This window comes from Arachis duranensis, chromosome 6, assembly GCF_000817695.3.
Source record: "Arachis duranensis cultivar V14167 chromosome 6, aradu.V14167.gnm2.J7QH, whole genome shotgun sequence".
In the NCBI taxonomy this organism is placed as follows: domain Eukaryota; kingdom Viridiplantae; phylum Streptophyta; class Magnoliopsida; order Fabales; family Fabaceae; genus Arachis; species Arachis duranensis.
In genome coordinates, this window is record NC_029777.3 from 52,160,278 (window position 1) to 52,172,698 (window position 12,421).

General features: G+C 36.3%; 1 protein-coding gene and 2 long non-coding RNA genes across 7 annotated transcripts; 2 read left to right on the top strand and 1 right to left on the bottom strand.

Moving 5' to 3' along the window:
- The first annotated feature begins 939 nt into the window (after positions 1-939).
- On the top strand, positions 940-3,692 carry LOC107493806 (uncharacterized). 5 transcript variants are annotated; one of them, XR_001593096.3, is made up of 6 exons: positions 940-1,712; positions 2,152-2,302; positions 2,413-2,540; positions 2,706-2,784; positions 2,879-3,042; positions 3,161-3,692. It is a non-coding gene; the product is annotated as an uncharacterized LOC107493806 (long non-coding RNA). The 5 variants fall into 5 exon arrangements; XR_008010565.1 differs by having other exon boundaries at positions 2,710-2,784; XR_001593097.3 differs by having other exon boundaries at positions 2,413-2,511.
- A 207-nt stretch (positions 3,693-3,899) lies between these two features.
- On the bottom strand, positions 3,900-5,837 carry LOC107493807 (uncharacterized). Its single transcript, XR_008010566.1, has 2 exons — positions 5,549-5,837; positions 3,900-4,515 (listed from the first exon to the last, which is right to left on the bottom strand). It is a non-coding gene; the product is annotated as an uncharacterized LOC107493807 (long non-coding RNA).
- A 2,008-nt stretch (positions 5,838-7,845) lies between these two features.
- LOC107493821 (protein FAR1-RELATED SEQUENCE 5-like) lies at positions 7,846-10,580 on the top strand. Its single transcript, XM_016114858.1, has 3 exons — positions 7,846-9,927; positions 10,032-10,112; positions 10,389-10,580. The coding sequence occupies exons 1-3, from the start codon at positions 7,846-7,848 to the stop codon at positions 10,578-10,580; spliced, it is 2,355 nt and encodes a 784-aa protein (XP_015970344.1).
- Positions 10,581-12,421: the final 1,841 nt, after the last annotated feature.

Consider the following 12,421-nt stretch of genomic DNA (forward strand, 5'->3'; position numbering starts at 1 on the left):
ATAAGTAACTTCTTGTAATTTCTAGCACATCTTGAAAATTCTTTATTAAGTTTAGTCATCAATCTTTAAGCTTCCAATGCACTTCATGATTCTTCTAGTATGGAGGTGATGAGTGCAACTTCTATTCAATTCCAATTCAATTTGATTTTAAACTTTTTCATTGTTGTAGAATGTTGTAGTTATACTACTCTCTTAAATGTTCTTCAAAAATATTCAAGCTTTCAACATTAGCTTCTAACAATATCTAGCCAAATTGATGATTATTGTATTCAACTCAAACTTTGCTTCTTCAATTTTTTAACCATACTTCATGAAAATTCTAATTTATGCAAGTTGATTTAAAATTTTTAATCAACAAGTTCTAACAAAGGTAGGATTTTTTTAGTCAATGTTAGTTGAAAGTTAAAATCGTGACGCTGATGTCCCTTTTCATTGGAATCATCGAAACTAAAGCCACACATTGTTAAAACCAGTGTTCCTCCTTCGTAGTTTCCATCATTCATTACAAGCTTTTCTCCATTCCCTCGCTCACCATTCTCCATTCCCTCTTCGACCTCATCGCCACAAAGAATCATTATATTCCCGCTCACCCACTTTGCTAGATCACACTGTCATTTGAGCTCAGCAGCTAAAAAAAAAAAATCGGTTTTTGGTTTTTGGGGTTTGATCAAAATGGCATCCTTCACCATCCCTTGTCGCAAGTGTCTCTCTTTTTCACATTTGGGATTGAACTCTCAGACCACACAACGGAACATGCACGTGGCTGGGTTGGGATTGAAGAAATCCCAGTCATTCGGATCTTTGGTTTGTGATTCAAACTCAATTGGGGTTCAGATGTGTGTGATTTGTTCTGATTCCAAATGTGATTGTGTTTTTGGTTCCTTTGTCGTGCCTGGTTTATGTAGATTACATGTTTGAGATTTTGATTCTATGGTTTTGAAGCTGAAAATGTCGCTAATGTTCAATTTTGATTATATTCTATCACCTTCAATTTCGATAGTGAAGGTTTGAAGCCTTGATTCAAAGGTAAGAAGAGATAGTTTTCAAGTTTATTGGCTGAATTAAGAAATTTGGGTGCCGTGCAGTTAACTTGTTTCTTTTTTAGCATTTATCAGTCGTTAATTATTGTCTATGTTCTCAGTTTAGCAATTTTATTGTGTTTGGCATAAATTAGTGTGACCCATTATCTATCATCTCTGTTTGTACTGTGTTTTTCATTTTATTCGCTAACCGTTTATAAACTTGAATTTATGATCTATAATAGTCACTTTGTGAATTTGAAACATTGGTAATTGAATATAAATTGATACAATTTATATTAAGATTTCTTACACTTGAGTTTTGAATGTATCAAATTTCTAAATTAATTGATAGTTTGAGATGGAGGGAGTACTTATTTGGCTTGAGTAATCAAATGATATGCCCATTGTTTCAAAAGCTACATACATGTGGGGTTTGATTTTGGAAAAGAAAAGGCATTGATTTGGATGTTTCGTTCTGGTGTTGCTTTCGGTTAATTAGCTGTGCAGGATAGGGACCATAAATTTCTAAGAAAAGCAGTTGAAGAAGCATACAAAGGAGTAGATTCTAGACATGGAGGTCCTGTTGGTGCTGTTATAGTTTGCAATGATGAAGTAGTAGCTAGTTGTCACAACATGGTTCTTAGTCATACGGACCCAACTGCACATGCAGAAGTTACAGCAATAAGGGAGGTAAGATTAAATCCAAATGATTTCCTCATACAGTATGAAAAATCCATAATTTGCTAAGCATATCTAACACAATGCTTATCTGGCGTTGGCACCATTATCCAATTTTTTCAGCAAATACAAAGTAGCTAGATGCCTAGATCTCTATTTGAATTTTAGTATGTAAACAATGACACTGATGAATGTGCTGCAACATTGTCGAGAATGCAACATTCTTATACCCTTCAAGTGCTGTTGTCTGATTTGATCCGATCTTATCTAGAGCTTGCCAAGGCAGAGGTGCCGAACCATGGGTCATGGCTAACAGACTTGCATTGGTCGTAGAATGTGGAATAGTTTTCCTTAGCTGAACTAATCTATCACTATTAGTTGCATATTTTCATTTCCTTTTGGCATTTGGTTCCTGTTTCATACGTTTTGCTCTTTCCGTTATGATTTCCAGCTCAAATGAACATTCATGGAAGAAATCCAGAGATATGCTTGAGCAGGTTGCAAGACAAGGAGAACTCACTGGCTATAGAATTCCATGCCTCCTCATTGCTGCCAAGGATGAGTTAACCCCATATCCAAGGACAGTTCAAGATTCAGTTAAGGTATTATTGCATTTTTAAGTGATCGGTTCAGTGGTACCATATCATTGAATAAATGAATATATAAAATTTATGCATAGTTTCATATCTAACCTGAGTAAGGATGATCACAGGTGACTCAGGAATTAGGAATAGAGGCATTTTGGAAAACTTCCTTATTCTGTGCTCATTTTGGAAACTGCCTTATTCAGTTTATTTGGGGGTGAAGAATGGTATAGTACTTTATTGTATGTGAAGAAAGGTTTTACTCTTTCTTACCAAGCAACTACTGGTTATATTTACTCCGTCTCCTTGTTCTCTGCTAAGCTTGGAAATTTACTAATGCTATTATTTTTTCTGCCTTCCTTTTTCTTTCTTTATCTTTTACTGTGGTGGCAATATTTGATTCAAATGTTGTCTGATTTAGCCAGTGATGATAATACAGCTTCATAAAATGCCAGCTCTTAGAAACCGCTGCTGACGTTGAAGAAAGACGCAGCTTCAAGGTAATGCTTCTTGTTGCATCATTCCATCCTTCATTTCAAAATTTTAATTTTAATCTTTTAATCTAACATGTCTAAATTGATGAGAAAAATTCAGGATGCCAAAGTGCTTGTGGGCTCAAAGAAAGAGAGACTAGATATCAAGGCTGCCCTATCCAATTCATTTGGTTTTGGGGACCACAATTCTTCAATCATATTTGCTCCGTATAAGTGGATGAATACATGTTTCAGAATAATACCTTCCCTACCATTATACAGAAGGTATGTCTCTAAATAAAGAGCAGGTCATATCGTCCTACTACGAGAAACACATTTAATTTTGGATGACTGTGGATGTTCCTTGAACATGTATTAAATTGTGTGTTGTTTTTATGTCAAGTTACTAAGGTAGCCAGGCAATTGTTACACGCATGATCAAAGTCATGAATTGGATGAAAATATAAGTGGAAATGATTGGAGCAGTAACTCTTGAGGACATTGTTGAGAGATGGTTTCATGGTTTAGATTGTCTGGCCGAGATACATGGTGGAGCCGGTTCTATCCACCGATGAAGAACATGAATGGCTGCTATTGCCTTTATAGAGTAGGACTTGACCCACTTTGATGTGACTCTTAAATAAACCCACTTGGTGGTATATATAAGCTCTTCTGTTTTATTTATCCCCTATGTACCCAAATAGTTTGTGCAAAAACAAATTGCAATTTATTTTTTCGCTGCCTTGTTCTATTGCCCTAAAACCAGACCATTTAGGGAGAAGGGATGATTTTAATCTCTCAGGAAATGCCTCTTTATTATTAATTATTGTTTATATTGTCGTTCAGACAAGCAGGGGGAGTATTGGAAAATAATACTCTTATTCGTTTTTCTTGTGCTCTAAATATCAAAGACAAATAACATTTTCTTGAAAGTAGATCTCAATTCTTATTCCAATTGATGTTAAATATTATCTTCCATCATACAATATCTTTGGTTTCTTCTTAACAGCATCAAATTGAGATTTATTTCCCGCTTTTCTATTAAAGGTCAGTTTCAAAACTTGACAATTGCTCATCAGAATCAGAAAAACCTTGAGATATTGCTCATGTTTAATGAGTAATTAACCAAAAGCAATCCATCCTGATGCAAAGGTACTTTTTCTTCGAATTGCAGTAAATGCAAAACAAAATCGAGCAGGAGTAAATATACATACGAAATTTTTTCCATTTGCTGGAGAACAAACACAAGAAGCCTACTCAAACTGGCTCTGACCTACTGTAGAATCAATTTTTGTGATGTACACATTTGGCGGCGGACAAAACAAAAGAGAACACTAAAATCGATTTCATAAATAAAGAAAACTGCCGAATGGTTATCTACCTCATCAATGATATACCAATATACATTGACCCTATTCACATTTTCTTTTTGCTGCCTTTCTTCTTTAGCTTCAAGCTCTTTATGGACAATACACCAGAAGCGCTCTTACCTTCATACTTTTTGGTCATCTTTACAACACTTGACATACCCTTTCTCGCTGCAGCACGCTGCTGTGGTCGGCGACTCATCATTTTTCTATCAAGTGGCCAGTATGCGTATGGTTCGAGCTCGTCTTTCCTCCTCAAATCTCCCCTGGATTTCTTGCTAGCATATTCTTTCCTCGTGTAAGCCTATCCGGAGTCTGATGTCTTTCCTCTTCACATCTTTAACAGCCCCAGTCCACACTTTGTGACAAGCATTCCCAAGAGAAGTTTAACCTGCAAAGAATTTGAATGTGTTAGCACTTATCAGTTTACAGCATGAACAAGCACCATTATCCACAAAACAACAGTCATCCATGATAATAGATCAATGAAACTGCAGTTTTCGACAAAAACACCACGTAAAATAACAAAAACAACCTTTGCTTTAAAATGATTTTTGGTGCTGTTTTGCCACTTCAACAAACCTTCCACCAACTAATATGTTAGACATCTCATTTTTATGCAAGCTAAGTGGGATTGATTATTACTTGTTTAAAACCAAGTATATGTATTGTCAGCATGATATTTTCTTTCTTCTTATTCTAATTGGCCAAACATTATGGATATGGCAGTTCAAATGAACTATGATAGCATCTAATTAACTCTTTTTTCTGTCCATACAGAAAGATTGGGTGTTGTGTAGGGTGTTCTACAAGGACAGAGAAGTTGGTGGCAAACCTAATAGCATGGGAAGCTGCTATGATGACACAGGCTCTTCATCTCTTCCAGCATTAATGGATTCTTACATCAGCTTTGACCAACAACAACAACCTCAAACCCATCTTCATGCTGATGAGTATGAGCAAGTGTCCTGCTTCTCCATTTTCTCTTATACTCAAATAAGCCCTATTTTAAACCAAAAATTCAGTTTTAAAATCACTTTTTAACCAAAAACACTGTACATTTGAACTTTGAAATGTCATTGCTAGTTTTTGAAGTCTGATCTGTCATTACTCTAATTGGCATATAAATTCCAATAAAAACTAAAACTTTAAAAACAACAAAACAACCCAAAGAGTCATCCAAAGTATTACACCAAATAACATGAAGAGAAAAAGAGTACATAGAAGCAATAGAAGAATAGCAGCACTCAAGATTCACCTTCAGACAAAGATAAAACAGAGCAAAACACCACACGCACACTCAACCGACCCAAAAGCAAAAACCCCTTTTCACAGAACAAGAAATAGGTCAAAATCCATGAACCACCAAAATCAATTCAGAAAGAAAGCAACCCATCAAAGTAAACAGAGAAAAGACAAGTGACCTTGGCGACACAGAGCAAGGCAAGCTCGGCTATCAGATCCTTATCCACTGACCCAGAAGCAAGAAGGAAAACCGGTTACCCGCACCTGTGACGGCGAGTCGGCGACAGCGAAACCAATTCACAAAGAAGAGAGAGTTTCAGTCTGACAATTGAGAGAGAGAAACGTTCTTTGAGAGAGATGTGAGAAAATTCAGGAAAGATGAAGGATACTAGAACCATTCTTTTCAATATTTTTTGTTCTTTTAGATGTGTTTTTTTTTTTTTTCCTTTTGTATGAATGATCATAAGAAATTAGGGTTTATGGAAAACCATAAACATGTTTAAGTGTACATAAATAATTAATTAGATGTTTTAAATTTAAATGGATAGTTTTTGTCCAATATAAAAAAAATATTTAAGTTTTTTTATAAAGTTAAATAAAAATATATTTTTTATTTTTATTAAATTATAAAAATATTTTAGTAAAAATATTGATATGATATATATTTTTTAAAAAAAATTAATTACTAATGGAGATAATATAATTCATATCATATTTTATTATTTGTCTACAATTTTATCATATCAGTACGTATAAATTTATTATTCTATCATAATAAACATCTAATTTTTTATCACATAATTATACTTGATATAGTGGGCGTTGACCATTCTTAATATAAATTTTATCATGTATATCTTCTTTTTAAGAATTCGATATTTCCTTGTGGAATTAATAAGATAGAGCAAAAATTATTTTTAAAGCTAACAGGGTTTATTTAATTAAAAAGGATCATTTATGTTATGAATTTATTTATTTTGTATTTTTAAGATACATATTAATATTATAAAATTAAAAAATTTTATTAAAAATATAAAAAAATTAAATAGGAATATTTAAAATTTTTTAATAATAATAAAGTTATCATGTACATAAATAGGGTAGCTAAATTCTTATGTTATAATTGTTAAAAGAAATTTTAACATGATAAAACTGAACATTATTGGTGATTTCTTCCAAACCCATGGCAATTTTGTGGGTAAGTTACCCTTGTACATGTGTCATCTTCTCGGCCATTGATCAAATAAAATTTTCAACCTTGCATTAATACATTCATTGATAATAGCAAAAGCCTTTAATGAACATATACTATAACAAATACTACATTAATTATTGTATACATATACTATATAGTGTATTGGGGAACATTTATAATTATAATTTATAATCTCTAACTTGTTTTTCATTTTATAAAATACCCTCCATCACTTTCTGAAATTCAACATGCATGTCTCACAAGCCTTTAATTCATGTTTCACTTCCTGGAAAACACATAGAACCCACTGCCCAGTGGTTTTTTCGCCTTCGTTCTATACCCGCTACCCAACCCTGAAATTTGTTATCCTAGAACCCACTACCGAACCCTGTTTGATTTTTTCACCTTCGTTCTATACCCAGCGTCCATTTAGCAAGAATGATATCCTTCGAGTAACAGGTTCCGGAACTGGTACTCTGCTTTCGTCGGATTGGCGTCGACGTCAACTGAGGAGAGGGCGAACGCTAAACTGATGTGGCTCCGGTAGAGAAATTTGTAGCAGAACTTCTGCTAGATCCGAAGCTGTGGCTGCTAGAAGCTAGTTTACCAACAATCAATTTTCGGCTGCCTTCGAATTAGGTGCGTCGGATTAGGTAAAGGTGACCTCCCTCCGACTCCGACAGTGCATTTTTTATCCGTTGAAGCTCAACCTCTGCTTGTCAGCAAGGTATGTCCAGATTAGTTCAATTTGGATGATAGTCTATGCCTTTTTAACGGTTCTCTGTTTAGGGTGTTGGGTTGCTATCCTTGAATTTGGAAATTAAGTTACATTATCTAGTTCTATGCTGTGGCTAGCTTTGGGGAATTCAAATTAAAACCTAATACTGGGGTCGAAAACAATTGTGTTAGTTTAATTGGTTTTGGTTCATTTAATTTTACATGCAGCTTAGTTTAGCTTCCCGTAGTTGCTGCCATTGGCTCTGTTTATTGACATTTTTTGGTAAAATTATGACAGGGGTTAAATTATGTCCATAAAGGAGGATGATGTTAAGAATGATTCTGATAATGATTTGGGTGATGATTTCGATTATCAATCGAATGCAGAAGATGATGCTGATGACGACGATGTGGATTCACTGGATTCCACTAGCAAGAGTGAACAAGTTTGTGGTGTAAAAAGAATAGCGGATTTAATGGTGGAGGATATTTGGAACCTGGAGTTTAGGACGGAGGATGGCTTGCCAATTTTATAACGCTTATTCTTGTTGGCATGGATTTGTAATGAGGAAGGACGACGTGGTTAGGGATAATCAAGGTAGAATCATTAGCAGACAACTTGTTTGCAACAAAGAGGGCTGGAGAAATATGAGGTATCTTGATATGGATGATAGATCAAGGGAGGCAAGGTCACTAACGCGAACTAAGTGTCCAGCTCGGCTTAGGGTAAAGCTTGACTACGGCTGCGGTAGATGGAAGGTATCATGTTTTGTGGAATCTCACAACCACGATCTGACGCCACCCCAATTTGCGCATCTGGTACCGGCCAATCGTTGTATAACTTTCACTGATAGAGTTCAAGTGGAAAATCTTCATAATTTTGGTGTCAAGAGCTGCCATATTATGGGGTATATTGCATTCCAGAAGAGTGGATATCGTCATGCTGGCTTCACACGGAAAGATTTGTATAACCACATCGATCGCTATCATCGGGCAAAAGTTAAAAACGGGGATGCCAATGCGGCAATAAACTATTTGATTGGCAAGTCAAACAACGATCCGCTGTTCTTTGGAAAGTATACGTTCACTAGTGACGAAAGGCTGGAGCATATTTTCTGGGCAGATGGGCAGTCAATTATCGACTATCACTGCTTTGGAGATATTGTTGCCTTTGATTCAACCTACAAGAAGAATAAATACAACAAGCCTTTGGTCATTTTCTCTGGATGCAATCATCACGGGCAGACTGTTATCTTCGGCTTCGGCCTACTATCCGACGAAACCACAGAGACGTATAAGTGGTTGTTGGAAACCTTTGTTGAAGCGATGGGTGGAAAAAGTCCAAAAGCAATAATAACTGACGGAGACCTTGCCATGCGAGATGCAATCAAGAATGTTCTGCCTGATGCGACCCATCGGTTATGCGGATGGCATCTACAGAGAAATGCATGTGAAAATATAAAGAATCCTAATTTCCTGCGCGATTTTAAGTGTCTTATATACGACAACAACGACCAGAGAGACTTTGATCAGACATGGGCAGCCATTTTGGATAAGCACAACCTTGTTGGAAGTACCTGGATGGAAAAGATGTACGAAACTCGTGAGATGTGGTCCCATTGTTTCCTCCGGGATAAGTTTTTCGGTTACATAAGGACGACATCACAGTGTGAAGGTATAAATTCTCTCATCAGATTTTATGTTAATCGCAAGAACACCCTCATTGACTTCATGCATAACCTGGATAGGGCCTTAAAGGAGTATAGAAACAACGAGTTAATAGCTGACTTTAAGTCTCAGTGCTCAGAGCCAGTGATGATTACCTCGTTGGAGGTATATGAAAGATCTGCATCATGTTATTTCACGCGAAACATTTTCAAGGAAATTCGTAATGAGATTCAGAGGGCAGGGGCTTTGAATATAACGGTACTAAGCACAACTTTGGACAAGGTAGAGTTTAGTGTGACTGCTCTCGGAGACCCGGCCAAAGATCGACGGGTGGAAGTCGATAGAGGTAAGAATCTGTTCTCGTGCTCATGCAAGCTGTTTGAATCACGTGGTATTCCCTGTAGTCATATCTTCTGTGCCATGAAGTTTGAAAACATACTTGAGTTTCCAGATTCGTTGATATACAAAAGGTGGACAAAAAATGCAAAGAACGAATTTATTAGCACAGAAATGCCTGTGAATGATGTCATCGAAAGGGTCTTAAAGTTTCGAGTTGGAGCATTGGCATTGAATTGCAACAAGCTGTGTGATATTGCTTGCAAGGATCTTGCAGACTTTGATGAAGTCCAGTCTGAACTTGTCAATTTAGTTATCCGCCTGCAGTCACGCAAACAAGGCAAGTCAACTCCTAATGTTAACGTGGAAGGCATCAACGATCCCTTTGTTGTCAAAAGCAAAGGAGCCCCTTCCAAGAGGTCTTCTTGGAGGAAGAAGAGATCATGCTCTAATTGCCACAAGTACGGTCATTACTACAAGCGCTGTCCAGATTTGATGCAGCATAGTGTGGAAGGTAACCCTCGCGATCGATCATACGGCAATGCATCAGCCAAGGACTCAAGTTTTAGTCCAGAAAGGTTTGCTAATTCTTCGAGGTCGTTCTCAATTAAGTCCGAACACCACTCAGGACCTAATACCAAGGTACGATTTGTTTATTCTAAATAGACTCCTGCTGTGAAAATCTTGTTCGGTGTATGTCCCTTTAAAAACCATTAAACTATGTGAATGCTCCTCTGTTTGGGCAGCGTTTTAAAAAGGGTGGAACAAGGAAGTTTACGGCGACGGGTATGAGGAACCGGAAGGGTAAAGACAACACTTTTGTCGAGGTAATTTTTTTGAATATAAACATCTAATTTCCGTGTCATGAACTGGGTAAATTAATGAAGATCTCCTTCTTCTTGTCTTAAAAAAAATTTATAAAACATCGGAGCCTCCATGAAAGCAGCGAATCCATTGACACGAATGGTGTTTTCAATGAAAATCTCGACTCGTTAACACAGGTGTGATGCGTAAAACTCCTCTTAACCACTTTGCGATCAATGACCATTATGGTTTTATGCATTATTATAGTTTCTGATTGGGGATTATGATGTTATCAGCAGGTGAAGGAGTCACAGCAGGACAAGATACATTCATTCACGAACTATGAATGCGATAATGATGTCATTGATGATAAATGTGACACACGACATGTGCAGATCGATGTCCGAGATCAGTTACCATCGTCACTGCCTTGTGGCAACAAACAAGGATCGTACATGGCATTGTTCGCGTCGATGCATAGGACACTTTGACCATTTCAAGGAATTAGTCTTCTGAATTTAGTGCAATGCAAGTATAATTGGTTCTAAAAGCCTGATCTATCCTGATTTACTAACCGCAATGTATTTGTCACTGCTTGGTATTGAGGAGTTTTAAGTTGTATTTATTTACGTTAACTATGAATATGTCCATTAGGGTGATAATTATGTTCGATTATATGTATGTGATTTGCTTACATTGCTGTATTCTCGTTGCAGTAAATTGTGGTTGACTTTCGGGTAACGACTTGCTACCATTGTGATTATGCAATTCAGTTGATCAATTAGAGTTGTGTAAATTGATTTTTCCCTACTTAGTCCATTATGATGACAATAATGTTGAATAATATGCATGTGTTTTGCTTACATTGTTGTAGTTTAGTTGCAGTTTATTGTGGTTGCATTTGGGGTAAGGACTTCCAACCATTGTGGTTATGCAATACAGTTGGAAAAATATAGCTGTGTTAATTGATTTTTTTTTACCTTTTTAGTGCATTTGATTTACCAACCAAATTATTAGATTGAATGGGTTGTATTCTCCAAGGTTGAATTGTTCATACATGGTTTTAAATCTCTTTTGTAATGTTGAGGTTGTGAATCTACTTTGTATGAAAGTAGTTTGAAATATATATAGATATATGAAGCAGAAGATTCGTAAACACAAACACATTTCTATTCGCTCATATCATAGTTTCGATTATTAGGTTCAATAACATTTTGATGTTATTAGAGTCTTACATACTGACAGAATTTAACACTATGAACAATAAATGTTTGAAACATTGCGGACATTTCCTTTAAGTTGTACAATAGCGAATATTTCTATGTTATGAGCTACTTGACTACGGCATGACTTTACTTTGATAGGCAGGGTTTTGCTTCCTGGGATTGAGAGCTTGAATGTTTCCAAAATGTAGTCATCCTGCATCCGTAACATTGTTGACTATTATAACCTGATATTAAGAAAACTCATCACGACAACTATACACAATAGATGAATCAAAAGAATCAATTAATTCAGTAAACCTGAAAAAAAAGGATCCACGAAAATGCTACTTACCCTTTAGCATTTGGGTTCTAGGTTCTTCATCAATTTCCTTTCCCAGTGTTCTACCTATATACACAACAACAGCCTATGTGAAATATAAGTATATAAATTCAAAGAAATACATCACATGGACCAACCATCCATTAGTCAGATTCTTTTAATAGCTCTACTACATGCACCCAAACACCATCCATGACACTTGTACTCTAAATTAGAAAAAAGAAGCATTTTTTTACCTCTAGACGGATATCTTCCGTGGGAAAATGAATCGGTACCGCAGTACAAGTGGCTAAGTTGGTTTGGGAATGGTACTTCTCGTTTTCACCATCTTCCTGAACTCTTGGGGGAGAAGCAACGTCATCTCTTCCCTTTGCGCATCCTCGTCGTGCATTAAGATGAGATATCGTTAGTTAATATTTTGCTTTTTTCTTCCGTGCAGGAGTATGTGGAAAAGGTACAGCGGTCGTAAGTACAACCGTTCGTGAAACATAGACGGATTTCCGCTACGTATGAAAATTATGAATTACTCAAGACAAAACCCAAGGCAGTATTATCGAGGTCTGTAGCCGATGACATGTTGTCGAACTTTAATTTAGTGTGTCAAGCCGACTACAGAATACGTTCCTTGTTCGGCTAAGTGGGAAGGAGTATCAACTCAAATTTTATCAGAGCTACCAACGAGTGATGGAATAAAAGTCAGACGGAGGAAGGTAGATGATAGTGTCTGGTTGAATGAAGGTTGGTATGCACTTCCTGAGTTCTTAAGACTAAAGCATGGATATTTTGT

What these genes read in the sequence shown, in the direction of transcription:
- LOC107493821 (XM_016114858.1), top strand. Translation starts at nt 7,846, where the DNA reads ATGAGGAAGGACGACGTGGTTAGGGATAATCAAGGTAGAATCATTAGC. An exon ending in ACTCAGGACCTAATACCAAG is followed by an intron (nt 9,928 to 10,031) that starts GTACGATTTGTT and finishes CTGTTTGGGCAG; the next exon opens with CGTTTTAAAAAGGGTGGAAC. An exon ending in AAGACAACACTTTTGTCGAG is followed by an intron (nt 10,113 to 10,388) that starts GTAATTTTTTTG and finishes TGTTATCAGCAG; the next exon opens with GTGAAGGAGTCACAGCAGGA.